The following is a 15,405-nucleotide window of genomic DNA, read 5'->3' as shown; positions in this document are numbered from 1 at the left end:
TTTGATTATTAACCCCTCATTACCCTGACCCAACAAAAATTGATCAACCTTTAATCAGCAAAGGCATCTTCAGTAGAAACTCTTCAATGACTTGGACCTTGATGCTGGATATTTTCAATCCACATTATGCTCCTACCCGGAGGCCTCCCAATGCTGCAACGTAGTCTCAACAATTGTGTCTTACAAGTGCAATCTGTACCTTAATTGCTTGCAAACAGATTTTAAGAAACTCCATCTCAACCCATCATTGAGGTTAACACAATTTCTCCATACAATCTTTGACAGAGAAAGCTGGAAGTATGTAACTAGTTGTGGATTGGGCTATACATAAGATGCAAGAACAGGAGTCGGCAATTCAGCCTCCTGAAACGGCTTCATCATTTATTGTTTTTTCCAGGACCGAATCAAGGCAAAGTTAGTTAAACTTCTGTCGGGGTTACGAAAGTGAATAAGGGTTGTACATTTAAAACAGAAACGAGGAGGAATTTCTTCCCTGATGGCGGTAAACCTGCAGAATTCTTTGCTGTAGAGGGCTGATGAGGCTGGGTCAATATGTTTATTCAAGGTTGAGACAGACAGATTTTTTAAATCGGGAAGGGGAAAGGTGGGAAAGTGGAGTTGAGGGCTATAAAATCAGCCACGATCTCATTGAATGGTGGAGCACTCGATGGGCTGAATGGCCTACCTTTGCTCCTATCTCTCAAGGTATGGCCACAACAGAGAGCCATGATTTCAGTGAATAGTTGAAGCAGGCTGAAGAGGTCTGGTTCTATGACACTCTCGGCTTAAAATACTACCTCCAGGTTAGTTAACTATTTTAAAATCATTAGAGTATGTCCATGATTTATATTGGCCTAGGTGGGTTGTAGGGTTGGAGGGGTGGAGGGGTAGAGGGCTAGGCTCTGTGGAAACCATGCAAACAGACTCTGTTCCACAGTGTCATTGACAATGGCTTGGAACCCTCCCACGGGCCAGAATGTAAGGTAGGAAGTTTGAGAATCCACCCCCCACTCTTGCCTTCCATTTAACTGCTGGCCTGTTACATATAGTCCGCTGGCATCATTAAAAAGAGCAAAATGGGTTTGAGGATGGGACCTGCCCAAAGACAGGGGGTGGGGGTTTTGCTCTAAGGATGCTCACTGAGAAGAGTACCTCACTGAATCCAGGATACAGTGTACTCTATCTGGGAGCCAGGTAAGGGTCCAGGAACCCACTACCATTTATAATATGGACTTTCAAGCTTACACTTGCTGCAAACTGGGAGCCCAGCCTCACAGTGACAAAACCAGGTCAAACTCTGATGGGTCTCGGAGATTCGGTTTCCAGTGGCACCTTCGCAGCTGCTCAGTGAAACAGGCTTTTGAGCTGTTAGTTATCATTCACCCCACACGTCCTCTCCTTCCTCTGGCACTGCTCCAGCTTAATGGCCAATGGTGCAGTCGCAATGTTCCAGCTCTCTGGCACTCCCTCTGCCTTACTACCTCCCCCAGCCCTTTCGCAGCCTTCCTCTTTGATCATGACCCGATCCTCTCTGCAGTTGACTCCACTTTCCCTTCCAGTATTTCTTTGCAGCTCTAACACATTGTCCTTTGAGGCAGTTGCCTGGGTGTGGGCAGCCGTCTGACATTGCAAACTACTACATTAATTCCAGACCATTCTCTATAAATATATCTCTATTAAAGTTAAAATGGAGTTACTCTCCCAAATACCACAACTCAGCAGCAAATCACCACTGAGACTGATGTTTTCAAAACCTCAATGTATTTTTGAACTGTCCACAACCAGAATTATTCTGATGTTGTTGACAGTACTGTTGCCTCAGAGTCAGGAGATTTGCATTCCAGTTCTAACTCATTTTGCTACAATAATATAGGTCAACCTTTCATTGAAGCACAGAGGGTGTGCTGTCTGATAGAAACATAGAATATAGGCGCAGTAGCAGGCCATTCGGCCCTTCGATCCTGCACCACCATTCAATGTGATCATGGCTGATTACGCAATCCCAGTATTCCATTCCTGCTTTCCCTCCATAACCCCTTGATCCCTTTACCTGCAAGGGCCATGTCCAGCTCCCTCTTGAATGTATCTAATGAACTGGCCCCAACAGCTTCCTGTGGGAGAAAATTCCACAGGTTCACAATTCTCTGAATGAAGAAATTCTTCCTCATCTCAGTCCTGAATGGCTTAACCCTGATTCTTACACCGTGACCCCTAGTTCTGGACTTCCCAAACATTGGGAACATACTTCTCGTATCGAGTCAGTCCATTCCCATCAGGATTTTATTTGTTTCCATAAGATCTCCCCTCATTTTTCTAAATTCCAGCAACTACAAGCCCAGTAGATCCATACGTTAGTCCTGCCATCCCAGGAATCAGTCTGGTGAACCTTCGCTGGACTCCCTCAATAGCAAGAATGTCCCTCCTCAGATTTGAAGACCAAAATTACACACAATACTCAAGTTTTTGGATCTGGGCCAGGATGCCTGGTGCATGTTAAAGATCCCAATACATCATCTGAGTTGGAGTGTGAAATTTTCCCAGTATCCAGAGCCCTGAATCAACACTGACCTGAAAATCATTCCCTTAATGAACTCCACCAGAACTTTTATTAATTTCTTTATTAATTGTGGGATCTTTTTCTGCACAAACTGGACAACATAACAAGTCTTTGTATTTCTAAACTATTAGATACAGTGCACAAAACTTTTCCACATTTCAAAACGCTAGAATTTTCAACAGAACAAGTTTCATCCCCAGTATCGCGTCAATATGTTCTTTAGAGGAGTTTACACAGATCTCTGGCATTCAGTGTTTAAACAGGCTCAAGACACTCTTTCACTTCTAATAATTGGTTAAATGCCTTTTGGAAAGTGAATGTCAATTCTTAAATATATCATGAATGTGGCTTGGTAGAGAAGTCTAAATCAGTGAGTGTATGAAGTGGATAATTTATTGCAATTTATATCTACTTTTAGCAACTTTCAATTGAGGTTTTTGGAGGCAGGGCACTGTCTCTGGATCCAGACAGACTGCCAATGGGTTACTAAAAATACACACTTATAAAACAGCCACAAAATGGAGCAACACTCTACTGAGATGTTCATGGACTCCTTTGTTTCAATGGGCAGCGTCACCAAGACCAATTACCTTCCTTAAGCAGTTTCTGCAAAACAGTTGAAGGCAAATAGAGTGCTGAGCCACCTGTCAGACCATAGACCGTAAGATGAGAAGATACGGCAGCCAAATTAGGCCATTCGGCCCACTGAGTCTGCTCTGCCATTCAATCAAGGCTGTCCTGCTTCTCAGCCCCATTCTCCTGCTTTCTCCCCTTACTAATCAAGGATCCATCTCTGTCTTAAAAACAATCAATGACTTGGCCTCCACAGCCCGCTGTGGCAATGTGTTCCACAGATTCACCACCCTCAAGCTGAAGAAATTCCTCCTCACTTCAGTTCTGAAGGATCATCCCTCCTTGAGGCTGTGCCCTTGGGTTCTAATCTCTCCTGTGGAAGCATCTTCATCACGTCCACTCCAACCAAGCCTCTTAGTGTTCAGCAAATTTCAATGAGATCCCTCCTCAACCTTCTAAATTGCATCGAGTACAGGCCCACAGTCCCCAACCACTCCTCATATGACAAGCCCTTCATCCCTGGGATCATTCTTGTAAACCTCCTCCAGACACCTTCGAGTGACAGCATATCCTTTCTTGGATACGGGGCCCAAAACTGCTCACAATATTCCAAATGGGATCTAACCAGAACCTTATACAGCCTCGGCAATACAGGGATGTACTCTTGAAATGAATGGTAACTTTGCATTTTCCTTCCTAACTGAACCTCCATGCTTACCCTAAAAGAATCCTGACCTAGGACTCCGAAATCCCTTTGTGCTTCAGATTTCCCAAGCCTTTCCCCATTTAAAAAAAATGTCTGCAGCTCTATTCTTCCTACCAAAGTGCATACATCACACTTCCCCAAGCAACAGATCCCAAGCCAGATGAATGAAGTGTGATTCTGGTCACCAATTCTTGACAATAACTTTATTTACAGAACGCAGCATTGCAAATGCCTGCATTCTTTCCCCATGTCTCAGCAGCCTCTCTTTATATTATTTTGAATAAACCAAATCAAACTAAATTGAATCAACTAAACCAAATCAAATCATGCTCGCACCTGGCAGCCAATTCTAGGTGCACTGTAATCAGTCTCTCGATGCGATTTCAAAACAAACAAATTGAACCAAATTAAAAGGATGAGAGCCTCTCAAAGGGACACTTTAACTAAGGTCTCAGTGGGAACTTCACATTTAAATCAAAGTCTCAATTGGCAGCCACTTCAAGGTGAAATGCAATCAATCTCTCATTTCTTTTACATTAAATTATTTTTAATCAACAGGTTTGGTCATGCTCAGAGCACAATGACCACCTGTCCGAGCAGCTGCTGAGCAAACCGTGGAGTCAGACAAGTGCGTACTCTCTTTGTTTCTCAGGACGATGCCCAACGGTTACACTGCTGTGTCTGGGGGCACGACTGTGCTGCCAGTTGTGGTGGAACAGCCCATTGTGGATGCTTCCCTTTCCTGAATTGCAGCTTTGATTTAGAAGGAAGTGCGTGTAACATACAGAACACAAGGTGAACAGTTTGGATGGTGCCATCGGTGGGGAAAGCCACCAGCAGCAGTGCAACTCAACTGTAGTTCACCTTCCAATTGCTGTCTCTTGTCTATTCTAACCTTGCAGTGAAGGTTCTATAGTGGAGGCTGTCCAATGGAGGTAACAAAAAAATTAACTTTAAAGTATAAAATGCAAAGCCTCTCAAGTTTCCAGATCATGCCAAAATAGGAGATAAATATGAAATTAAATGGTCCTTGTGAATCTTGCTGGAAAAAGATGTTGCTAAAGCTTTTTATCTCATCAGGACTAATGCAAGAATGCCAAATTACAAACCATCACAATTTACATTACAGGGAAAAATGTGCTGACTGGTTAGCAAGTCAATTCTGATCGGCTGAGGTCTTGACATGGAAAATGTAAACAGGGAGACATAGAAAACCAGGAACAAGAGTTGGCCATTCAGCCCTTCCATTCTGTTCTGTTATTCAATATGATTATGGCTGATCACCCAACTCAGTCCCTCGTTCTTGCTTTTCCCCACGTGTTTTGATGCCTTTAGTCTTAAGGACTACATCTAACTCCGCCTTGAAAGCATTCAATGTTTTGGCCTCAACAACTTTCTGTGGCAGAGCCCCAGGGCCTAGGTTCGGGTCCCACCTGTCCCACAGGTGTGTCAACACGTTAATTAAAATATCTAATCAGATCCCTGAAATATAGGCTCCCCAAGCTCTCAGGTAATTCAGTTTGATTATATTCCACCTGTTTGCAGAGCACAGATTCCTATGTACAACGCTGCTCTTGATAAGCACAGATGAGCCATGTTACAAGATCGATTGATTATCTTAAATGGATTGTTAGTGCAGCTACCAGCACACCCAGGATTTATTTTGCTCATCATTTTGTGAATGTTTGGGTCACCATTATACTGCCTTATTTTTCTGAGGAAGGATGCTCTTGCTCCTGAGGGAGTGCAGCAAAGGTTTACCAGGCTGACTCCGGGGATGCTGGGACAGACGTATGAAGAGGGATTGACTAGGTTAGGATCGTCTTTGCTGGATTCAGATGAGTGAGGGTGGGAATCTCATAGAGACTTAAAATTCTAACAGGACTAGAACAGGCTGGATGCAGGGAGGATATTCCTGATGGGGGTCTGTCCAAAACCAGTGGGTCACAGTCTGAGGGTTCAGAGTGAACCACTTAGGATGGAGACGAGGAGACATTTCTTCATCAAAAGAGGGGTGAGCCTGTGGAATTCAATACCACAGGAAGTAATTGATGCCAAAACATTGAATGTATTCAAGAGGTGGCTAGATATAGCACTTTGGGGCAAATGGGTTCAAAGGTTATGGGAAAAAAGCAGAATTAGGCTATTGAGTTGGATAATCAGCCATCATCATAATAAAAGGGCCAAATGGCCTCTTTGTATCTTCTATGTTTCCGTGTCCTACAAAGGTAAGGTACCATCTTCTTCATATGTTAATAGCGAGTTGATACAATACAGTAACGTGCTGGGTCTTCTGACAGCTGTTGAGGAGTAACTGCATTGGTATGGCACTGGAGTCACGTGTGGGTCTTGACTTGGTAAAAGACAGCCAGTTTCCTTCTCCAAAGGACCACTTGGGTCTCTATGACAAACTGACATCCTGACTGACAGATTGTTTAAACTGAATTCGAAGTTTTGTAGTGGGATCTGATCACATGACTTGCAGGCCTCTACATTACCATCCCAATAACATAAATATAACACGCGAAATTACACAAGTGAACTAGATTTATTCCTAAAGATCAGCTGAGTTCAAACAGTGGAACAGTCAGCATTACCTGTATGTTCATCAGTTTATACCTAACCACCACCTTCCCTCTTCTGTCTCCCAAACCAGTCCCCCAAACTCCTAATTCTGTCAAAAATTCTAAACTCCTTGCATGTCCCCAGACAAATTCTGACCTTCTAGCCCAATTCACTCTCTAATTTAAAAAACTTAACCTATTTTCCTAATCAACCTGTTCAGAGATTTTATTACACATCTCTGAAGGAGGTGGGACGTGAACTGAGGCCTCTCAGTTCAGGGGTAGGGACACTATCACTGTGCCACAAGAGGGCGTAATTCTCATTTTATACATGGCTTCAGATAATTAATTAATTAAACAATGCCCCTTGCCTCTATACCTTAATTAACATGCCATTAACAATGTCCGCCCAAGTGATGGCAGATTCAACTCCAGCACACACTTAGTTTGCTGGGCTCCTCCAACACAATGGTAGTGTCCCTACCTCTGGATCCAGAAGACCCACTTTCAAATCCCACCTCCACTGGAGGTGCACCATAATATATCCAAACACCTCAATTAAAATAACTACAGTTAGCTGACCTCTGCCAGGCCAAATGTTGGGAGATTAATATGCCCTCGGCTTCAGGATTCTGGGGGAAGGGAATATCACATTCTCCTAACAGATACCTTGTGACATTCCTCCGACAGGTATGTGAGCAGTCACAGGATGGGGACAGGATTAAAATTAGACTCAAATGTGAGGTTTCCTCAGTGGTACAGACAAAAACGTGGTCAAATGGCCATTTGAAAAGTGTAGATAAGGGAGGCTAGCCAGAGCACTTGTGCTGGGGATTCAGCTGGTGTTAGCTTGACATTAGTAGACTTGATCAGAGGTGTTCTATGTTTCAGCGAAGAAAGAATGATAGACTTTAGACAAACTAAAAGGCAACAACTCTTTGTTGAGTACTGACTAAAGCCACTTACTCCCACTTCTGCTGGGTAATGTTTTCACGCAGAGAGTGGTGCATGTATGGAATGAGCTGCCAGAGGAAGTGGTATATGCAGGTACAATTACAACAGTTAAAAGGCATCTAGATCGGAAGGATTCAGAGGGATATGGATCAAATGCTGACAAATGGGACTAGGTCAGATTGGGATGTCTGGATGGTGCGGACAATTTGGACCGAAGGGTCTGTTTCCATGCTGTATGATTGTGTCTCACCCCCGTTATCATGCTCCTCCATGACCTCACTCCTCCCTAACTCAGTAATCTCCACCAGTCCCAAGACCCTCTGAGGTATCAGTGTTTCTCTTGAGCATCAGCAGTTTTAATACTCCCACCATCAGGAGCTGGGCATTCTGTTACATTGGTCCCAAGCTCAGGAATTCCAAACCGACACCACTTCATCTCTTTACCTTGCTTTCCTCCTTTAAGATGCCCCTTCAAACCTACCTCTGACCAAGCTTTGGTTGCATACCCCAATGTCTCATGTGGTTCAACAGGCAAATGGCATTATGTGAAAGGAATTATATAAATATAATTTGATGTTGTACTCCCAAGTGTCATGACCCCTCAGAATAAGACTTATGGTGGCCACAGGAGATTACCTTCTGCTTGGGTCATTCTGTCTGGAGCTTATGTAATGGTTTCCCCACTGGCTTACAGTAAGTCCTCTCCAGAGACTGTTCGTGGGAACTATCTGCATTTTGTCTGAGCTTTTCAGATCCACAGAAATACACCTCAAACAGATGACAAATAGAAATGATCCTGGTTGTTATGGTGACAGGATGACTGAGAGGAGTGTGGCTGAGCAGAGGGGCAGGACGTGGAGAGGCAGGGAAGCATGAGAGAATGGAAGGAGAGGACAGGATGGGTGTGGAGGGCAAAGGGAGAAACGTGGACAGAGGGAGAACGACCAGTGAGAGTCACAATGATCATTTTCCCACATGGCAGACATTAGAAATGGGGGACATGCAGGGATGGTGGAATAAAGGAAAGTCAAGATGGAGGTGGAGTAGGACGCTTTAGCCAGAGCTCATCCACTCTGTTTGGTTCTTTTTTTTTATCCCCCTCTTTGTTTTGTCTCTCGGTGTTTTTTTTTTCTTTACTCCCAGCCTCGATGGCCCATAGAGGTGTCTCAGCCTGGTCTCTCAGAATCTTGGCCCGATCTCTCAGTGTCTGGTGGTGGTGGTGTCTCTCAGCCCAGTCTCCTGGTGTCTTGTGGCGGTGGCTCGGTGTGTGAGTGGGTCTCCTGCCCAGTCATGTTCCGGAGGCAGCAGCAGGAGATCAGGGATATTGCCACTTCAGCAGGAGCAGCAGCGATGGCATCACAACCCAATGCAGCCAGAGCGAGCTGTCAGGGATCTCCCCCCAACCTCCCAGAGTATCTGCAGCAGCGGCATTGAGAACAGGCAGCTGAGATCTCCTGAGAATGGGATAAGCAGAAGACACATCCAGTTCTGCTGAACCTTTAACTTAATTCCTTTATTTTACTAGTTTAAATTAAGGAGGATGTTAAACTAATATCTTATTTATTTTTCTACTTATTCTATTAAGGTAATGCCTAACGTTTTACTTGGTTTCTCTTACTACTTTGTACCTAAGTTGTTTGTACCGAGTACCTTCATACCTAGGATTGTGCTGTGTGGGGCAATGTTATATACTTTTCATTGTACACCTGTACTTGAGTACGTGAAAAGAAAATCTAAATCTAAAATCCAGAGGGCCAGATTAATGCTCTGGGGACAGACATTCAAATCCCGTGAAAGGTAGCTGGTGGAATTTCAAGTCAACTGTTAAATCTGTCATCTAAACTGTGATCATGCCCCTACTGCTAGGGCAGAAGATCCTGGTTCAAGTCCTACCTGCCCCAGACATGTGAACTTATAGGTTGACTAAAAATAACTAGATACTGGATTAGTGGTGCTGGAAGAGCACAGCAGTTCAGGCAGCATCCAACGAGCAGCAAAATCGACGTTTCGGGCAAAAGCCCTTCCTGATGAAGGTCTTTTGCCCAAAACGTCGATTTTGCTGCTCGTTGGATGCTGCCTGAACTGCTGTGCTCTTCCAGCACCACTAATCCAGTATTTGGTTTTCAGCATCTGCAGTCATTGTTTTTACCTTAAAAATAACTAGAACTCGGGGACACAATAAGGTGTCCCCCCTAATAAGTAGGAGCTGAGGAGATTTTTTTTCTCCAGAGGATTGTAAGTCTGTGGAACTCCCTTCCCCAGAGAGGGGTGGAGGGCGGCACAATCATTGAAAATGTTTCAGGTCGAGTTAGATTCTTTACTGACAAGGCGGACAGGGATAAGCAGGAAATTGGAGGCCAAGGTATTATGAAATGGGGAACAGGCTTGAGGGGCCAAATGGCCCACTCCTCCTCCTCCTCCTCCTAATTTGCATGTTCACACCAGCCAAAGACAACTCAGTCAAGACCACCGAGTGGATGACATCTTCTGACCTTGGATGATTCTGTGTTGATAGACCGAGCTATTCAGTTCTTGGCCTTTGGCAACACACTGAGCCTGAGAGCACAGGAGCACAAGGCAATAAGGGACTGATGAACCCGTGACTCAGCCAAGGACTGGTAACTAAATGCACATTGTGCAGTGGACTTGAAGATCACTAGAAGACTGAGTTCATGGAGTAACTTTGGCAAATAATGAAATCTCCGTTTTAATGGGACCAAGTTAGATTGAAATTTCTCGCAATGGATTACTTTCTTCAGCCCAGCAATTTTGTAAACCATCCATTTAACACTGACCAGGGGAGGGGTAAGCACTGAACTGTAGACAGTGATGGTGAAGGGAGTGAACAAGCAGCAAGCGATTCGTGTGAAAACAAAGTGGAATCGAACCACCAGGCAGTCACGTGTAGACAGAGAGATGGGCTGACCCTGTAGCCAGAAGGCCGGAAGGAGCATGGACAGTTCTACTGTTACAACTCAAGTGATCCACCAGAAAAAATCTAGCTCCTTCAAGTGATTTTGAGTGTTACTGCGACTGTAATATCTGGTGATCACGCAATCACATTCCATCAGGGTGGTACGAGAGGCAGAATTTAGTTTAAAGACTGTGGCATCAGTAAAGTGATCATGAGGCTTTCAGGTGGTATCAGAGACCCACGTGGTTAACTGAAGTCATTGAGAGGTGGAAACCTGTTGTCTTTTACCTGGATCCACAAGACTCCAATGCTGCATGAATGCTCTTGGACTGCTATTTAAAGGTCCAGCAAGGTACTCCATTGTATCAAACCACTATCAGCAGATGAGAATGGTACATCAGCTTTGTGGGACAAGTAGCGGAGCAAAATAAAGGCCAGCCTTGCAAAAAATTACAACATGAATTACAAAATCAATCCTGAATGGGCTAACAACTACATACACAACCAATTTAAGAAAACTGAGCTCATCATGTGGCTCCTTTATACCTGCTTGAAGCAGCAGCATACACAGGGATGTGCTCACTGCAAACAAATGTTCAAGTCACACCCCAGTTTTGATTAACCAGAAGCTTGGAGAGCCCATTGATTTCTCCATGGCAACACCTTGACCAGAGCTCACTTGCTACCCAATCAACGCTCTATTCCCTGCAGTGCAAATTGGTGTGATCATTTGAAATTTGGTATTCTTGCACTTGTCCTGATGAAAGTTTTAGCAATGTCTCTCTTTTCAGGAGGATTCCCCAAAAAAACAAGTTATTTTCACATTTATCTGCGATTTTGGCTTCTGGAAGTGAAAGATTTTGCTTTCTGTGCTTCGAAGTTAATTTTTAAAATCTCCATTAGACAGCCTCCACCATACAACCATCACAACAAGTCGAAATAGACCGGAAACAGCAACTGGCAGGTAAACAACAGCTAACCTCCAATGCTGACTCCAACCAGTGGAAAGTTCTATACCACCACCACTACCATCCACCATCTCCCCACAATCCCACCCAAACACCAGAGCCAACATTTTGAGTCCAATGAATCTTCATCAGAACTAGTTAATCAGAACTCCCTGATGAAGTCACCAGTCTAGAAACGTTGTCTGTGCTTTCTTCTCACAGACGCTGCCAGACCTGCTAAGTTTTGCCAGCAATTTCTGTTTTTGATTCCTATTCACTCCAATTTTGCTGGGCCTCCTTGATGCCACACTCAGTCAAACGTTACCTCGATGTCAAGGGTAGTCACTCTCACCTCATCTTCGAAATTCAGTTCTTTTTGCCAAGTTTGGAGCAAGGCTGAATGCGGTCAGGAGTCATGTGATGCTGAAAGGTCACAAATTGAGCAGTGAGTAGGTTACTCTGGACTAAGTGCTGCTCAAAAACACTGACAATGATATTATCCATCAGTTGGCTGATGATCGAGAGTAGATTGATGGAGTGGTAATTGAATGGTTTGCCTTTGTCCTGCTTTTCTGTGGACAGGGTATGCCTAGGTAATTTTCTGGGTAGATACTGGTATTGTAGTTTCACTAGAAAAACATGACTGGGGAGTGCGGCTACTTCTAGAGCACAATCTTCACTACTATTACCAGAAAATTGTCAGGGCCCATAGCCTTTGCATTATCCACGGCCTTCATCTGTTTCTGAATATCACATGGATTGAATCGAATTAGTTGAAGACTGGCATCACTCATGGTGGACACCTCAGGAGGGAGCTGAAAGTAATCATTCATTTGGCACTTCTGACTGAAGAACACGCAAATATTTCGGCCTCGTTTGAACACGAGGCTGTCTGCTTCTTAACATGGGACATCTAATTACACAAAACCTCAGAAGAGCAGCGTGAAATGGTCTGAACGTTGCATACTTTCCACTTGGCAGTAGTTTCCACAGCCCTTTACAATAATTACAGGGATTACAGGGACCGAAACAGCACAGCTTTCCTTCATTTATAATCTGAACCTTTGCACATCAGCCATGTCTCAGTGGGTAGCCGTCTTGTCTTGGTGTCAGAGAGCTGCGTGCTTAAGGCTTACTTCAGAGCTTTAACGCTCCCATGAATGTTTCTTTGTGTCCAGCCTGTTTGTTGTGTGTAGAGCGCAGTCCCCTTTAAGATTTCTATGCAGCTGTGCTAGCACACTATTTCGAGGGGATGTTGGCAGTGCGCAGTCTGCCCACCTACACCTTATATTATGGATTGATGCATGTCTGCATATCGCAGAGACTTGAGCAGGTAACCCATTGTAGTACTGATTGGTTAGCTCAGTGGGTTGGCTGGTTTGGGATGCAGTGTGATGCCAACAGTGTGAGTTCAACTCCCACATCAACTGAGGTCACCATGACGGACTCTCCTTCTCAACCTCTCCCCGCACCAGAGATATGGTGACCCTCCGGTTAAACCACCCCCAGCCATCAAGGGAGCAGCCCAATGGTCCTCTTGGACTACGGTTTCTTTATTCACTTTTACTTTATTCAGCAAGTGCTACTCTGCTAGAGCTGCCATCTTTCAAATGGGAACTTAAACCGAAGCCCTATCTGCCTTAAGTGGACATAGCTCTAATTTGAAGCGTTCTCAGCTCAAGGTCTCATTCAAAAGACAGCATCTCTGACAGTGCAACACACTTCTGCAGTACTAAGTAGAGTGTGGTGCTGGAAAAGCACAGCTGGTCAGGCAGCATCCGAGGAGAAGGGGAATCGACGTTTCAGGCATAAGCCCTTCATCAGGAAGGATTTATGCTCGAAAAGTCAGTTCTCCTGCTCCTTGGATGCTGCCTGACCAGCTGTGCTTTTCCAGCACCACACTCTACTCTGATCTCCAGTATCTGCAGTCCTCGCTTACCCCTGGAGCCAGGTTGAGGGCAGATGCCTGAATGTTGTGCCCCAAGTACCTGGAGTGAGCTTGAACCAAAAACCTTCAGACTCTGGAGAGAGTGGGAAACTGCCAGGGGACAGTGACAGTACAGAAAGCGGCAACTGAAGGCAGTGTTAAAACAAGCTGTGCGGTTTCACGCAGTGCCCTTACCGTTAGCACGTTTCGGCGAGTAAGTCCAGTTCTCGTCGTCGGGATCTTGCTGTGCACAAACAGACGCCAGCTCGCCATCGCTGCGGAACAGCCGCTTACTCTGCTTGGTGAAGGAGGCCAAATGGAGAAAGCTCAGGGTGCGAGGGATGGAGCTGTGGCTTGGTTTCTTCTTCTTCTTCTGCGTCGCTGAGAGGCAATCCTTCTTCATCGTTTCGACCGGTTGTCAGCGATGTACATGCGTGCTTCACTTGGGAAGAAGTTACGCTTCCAAAACCCTCCCAGACGGTTCTGCAATCTAACCCCAACAACAAGCCGTCCTACAGTCAGACACTCACTTTACTGATCCACAGAGGGTTCTGGCTGAGTCAGCCTGAATCAACATATTCAAGTAGGGTACAGTATAGACTGCTTCAAAACCCTGGTCGAATTTACTCTCTGAGCAGGCACACAACAGGTAAAAGGAGGTTCCTAGCCAGGTGCCCAGGAGGATTGTGTAAGACAAAACAGCACACAGTATGAGATAGAATCCCACAGCAGGATAACCTGTCACTCTCCGTCTCCCCTTTGGGACTTCCTTCACTGAATGATCAATGAATTTGTATCTTACTGCCAGTCCATGCGAAGAACAGAAGGCACATTCAAACGCCCTGTCACTGGAGTGGTTCACCGTCTGCGGCTAACCCTCTCCTCTCTCAGTGCAGCACTGAGACAAAACACATCAAATAGATTTCTCCTTTTTTTTTTATCAAGAGCAGCAAGTTGTTGGCTCCTCGTTTCTCTTTCGGTGAGAGCACTTTACTCCTCTTCAGCTACTGGTTCAGCCGAAGAGACACAAACACACACAGAGGAAAGACCCATCCCAATCAGAGCGATTCGCTATTCAGGATACAAGAACAAGAGAGAGAGAGAGAGAGAGAGAGAGGAGAGAGAGCCAGGAGAGCGTGACTGCTCGGAGTGAAATCTGATATGTAGACTTCCAAAGTCATAGTAACTGTCTCCACACAAACTCCACCCCCTTTCTTTCTCACTGGAAGTCGTTTTAACTGGTCAACTGTGCACAAGCAATACTCTTGAATAAAGCTACCACAGTTAATAATAACCATATAAGTTCAGTGAGCATTGCTGCCTGGTTGTGTTTTAGATTTCACTCCCCAAGTCACAAGACAAATTGGCACATAGATGTTTTCTTTTCAAATTTCTAGCAATTGTGTCGAGTTAATCTCCACCACCTCCTTTTTTTGATATCTAGAAGTTAACTGACAGCAAAAGCAGAGTTTATTCGCTCTCAACCCAGAGGCGTACAAAGTCCGATCAGATTAAAGCCAGGATGAAGCAGTCACTTCCAACTGACCCCTGACTCCTAAAGTGCTGTTAAAAAAAAACAGGGTGTATCCCCTAGTGATACCTCACTAAATAATTCAGCGTGTGCCGAATGTGAAATCCAACAACCCGGAATTAAAATTATCCACGGCTGCTGAAGCCAGTGCGGGACATGGTGGATCTGACAAACCGTCAGCATCACAGACATCATTGGTCTGCCCTCCGCACACTGTTATCTGCCCTGCTTTGCTCTGTGCTGGAACTGGAATGATAGACTGAATGGCCTCCTTCTGCACTGCAGCAATCTTATGATTTTATGCTATCCCATTCTGGCTCCAGACCCTGACCTTCCAGCAGCTTTATCACCTGCCCCAGGACACTCCTGCTGTCCACCCTAAACCCAGGCTGTACAGATGGGCTAACTCTGACTGCTGTTGGTCAGCTACATTGGCTGGATAGTTGGCTTGCGATGCAGTGTGTTACCAACAGTGTGAGTTCAAGTTCTGCATGGGCTGAGGTTATCATGAAGTACTTGCCTTCTTAACTTCACCCCTCGTCTGGGGTATGCTGGCCCTCAGGTTCAACCACCATGAGTCATCTGAGGGAAAAGTCCTACAGTCTGGTACAACAATGGCAACTGTTTTACTTTTCAAGTTGGAGACGGTGAATCTGAAGTGTGACTGAGCGTGTGCGTGACAGGGAGTCAGTGAGAGTGAGTGTCTGAACGAGTGTTGGTGAGTGAACGAGG

General features: G+C 45.0%; 1 protein-coding gene across 5 annotated transcripts in view; it reads right to left on the bottom strand.

Moving 5' to 3' along the window:
• The window catches only part of LOC140482751 (NHS-like protein 1), a 265,348-nt gene that overhangs the window by 102,024 nt on the left and 147,919 nt on the right, over positions 1-15,405 (bottom strand). The window contains exon 1 of one of the 5 annotated variants that reach the window (XM_072580337.1): positions 13,338-14,231. The exons of 3 other annotated variants lie outside the window; for them this stretch is intronic. In XM_072580337.1, coding sequence (XP_072436438.1) covers positions 13,338-13,545 — 208 coding nt within the window. In that variant the 5' untranslated portion in view covers positions 13,546-14,231. Of the gene's footprint in view, positions 1-13,337; positions 14,232-15,405 lie in introns of those variants that run through there. One more of the 5 variants, XM_072580339.1, reaches the window with a different exon arrangement.

The sequence above is a fragment of the Chiloscyllium punctatum genome, chromosome 11 (assembly GCF_047496795.1).
Source record: "Chiloscyllium punctatum isolate Juve2018m chromosome 11, sChiPun1.3, whole genome shotgun sequence".
Lineage (NCBI taxonomy): Eukaryota > Metazoa > Chordata > Chondrichthyes > Orectolobiformes > Hemiscylliidae > Chiloscyllium > Chiloscyllium punctatum.
The sequence above is the reverse complement of the archived record's forward strand: the minus strand, read 5'-3'. Positions and strand labels throughout refer to the sequence as shown.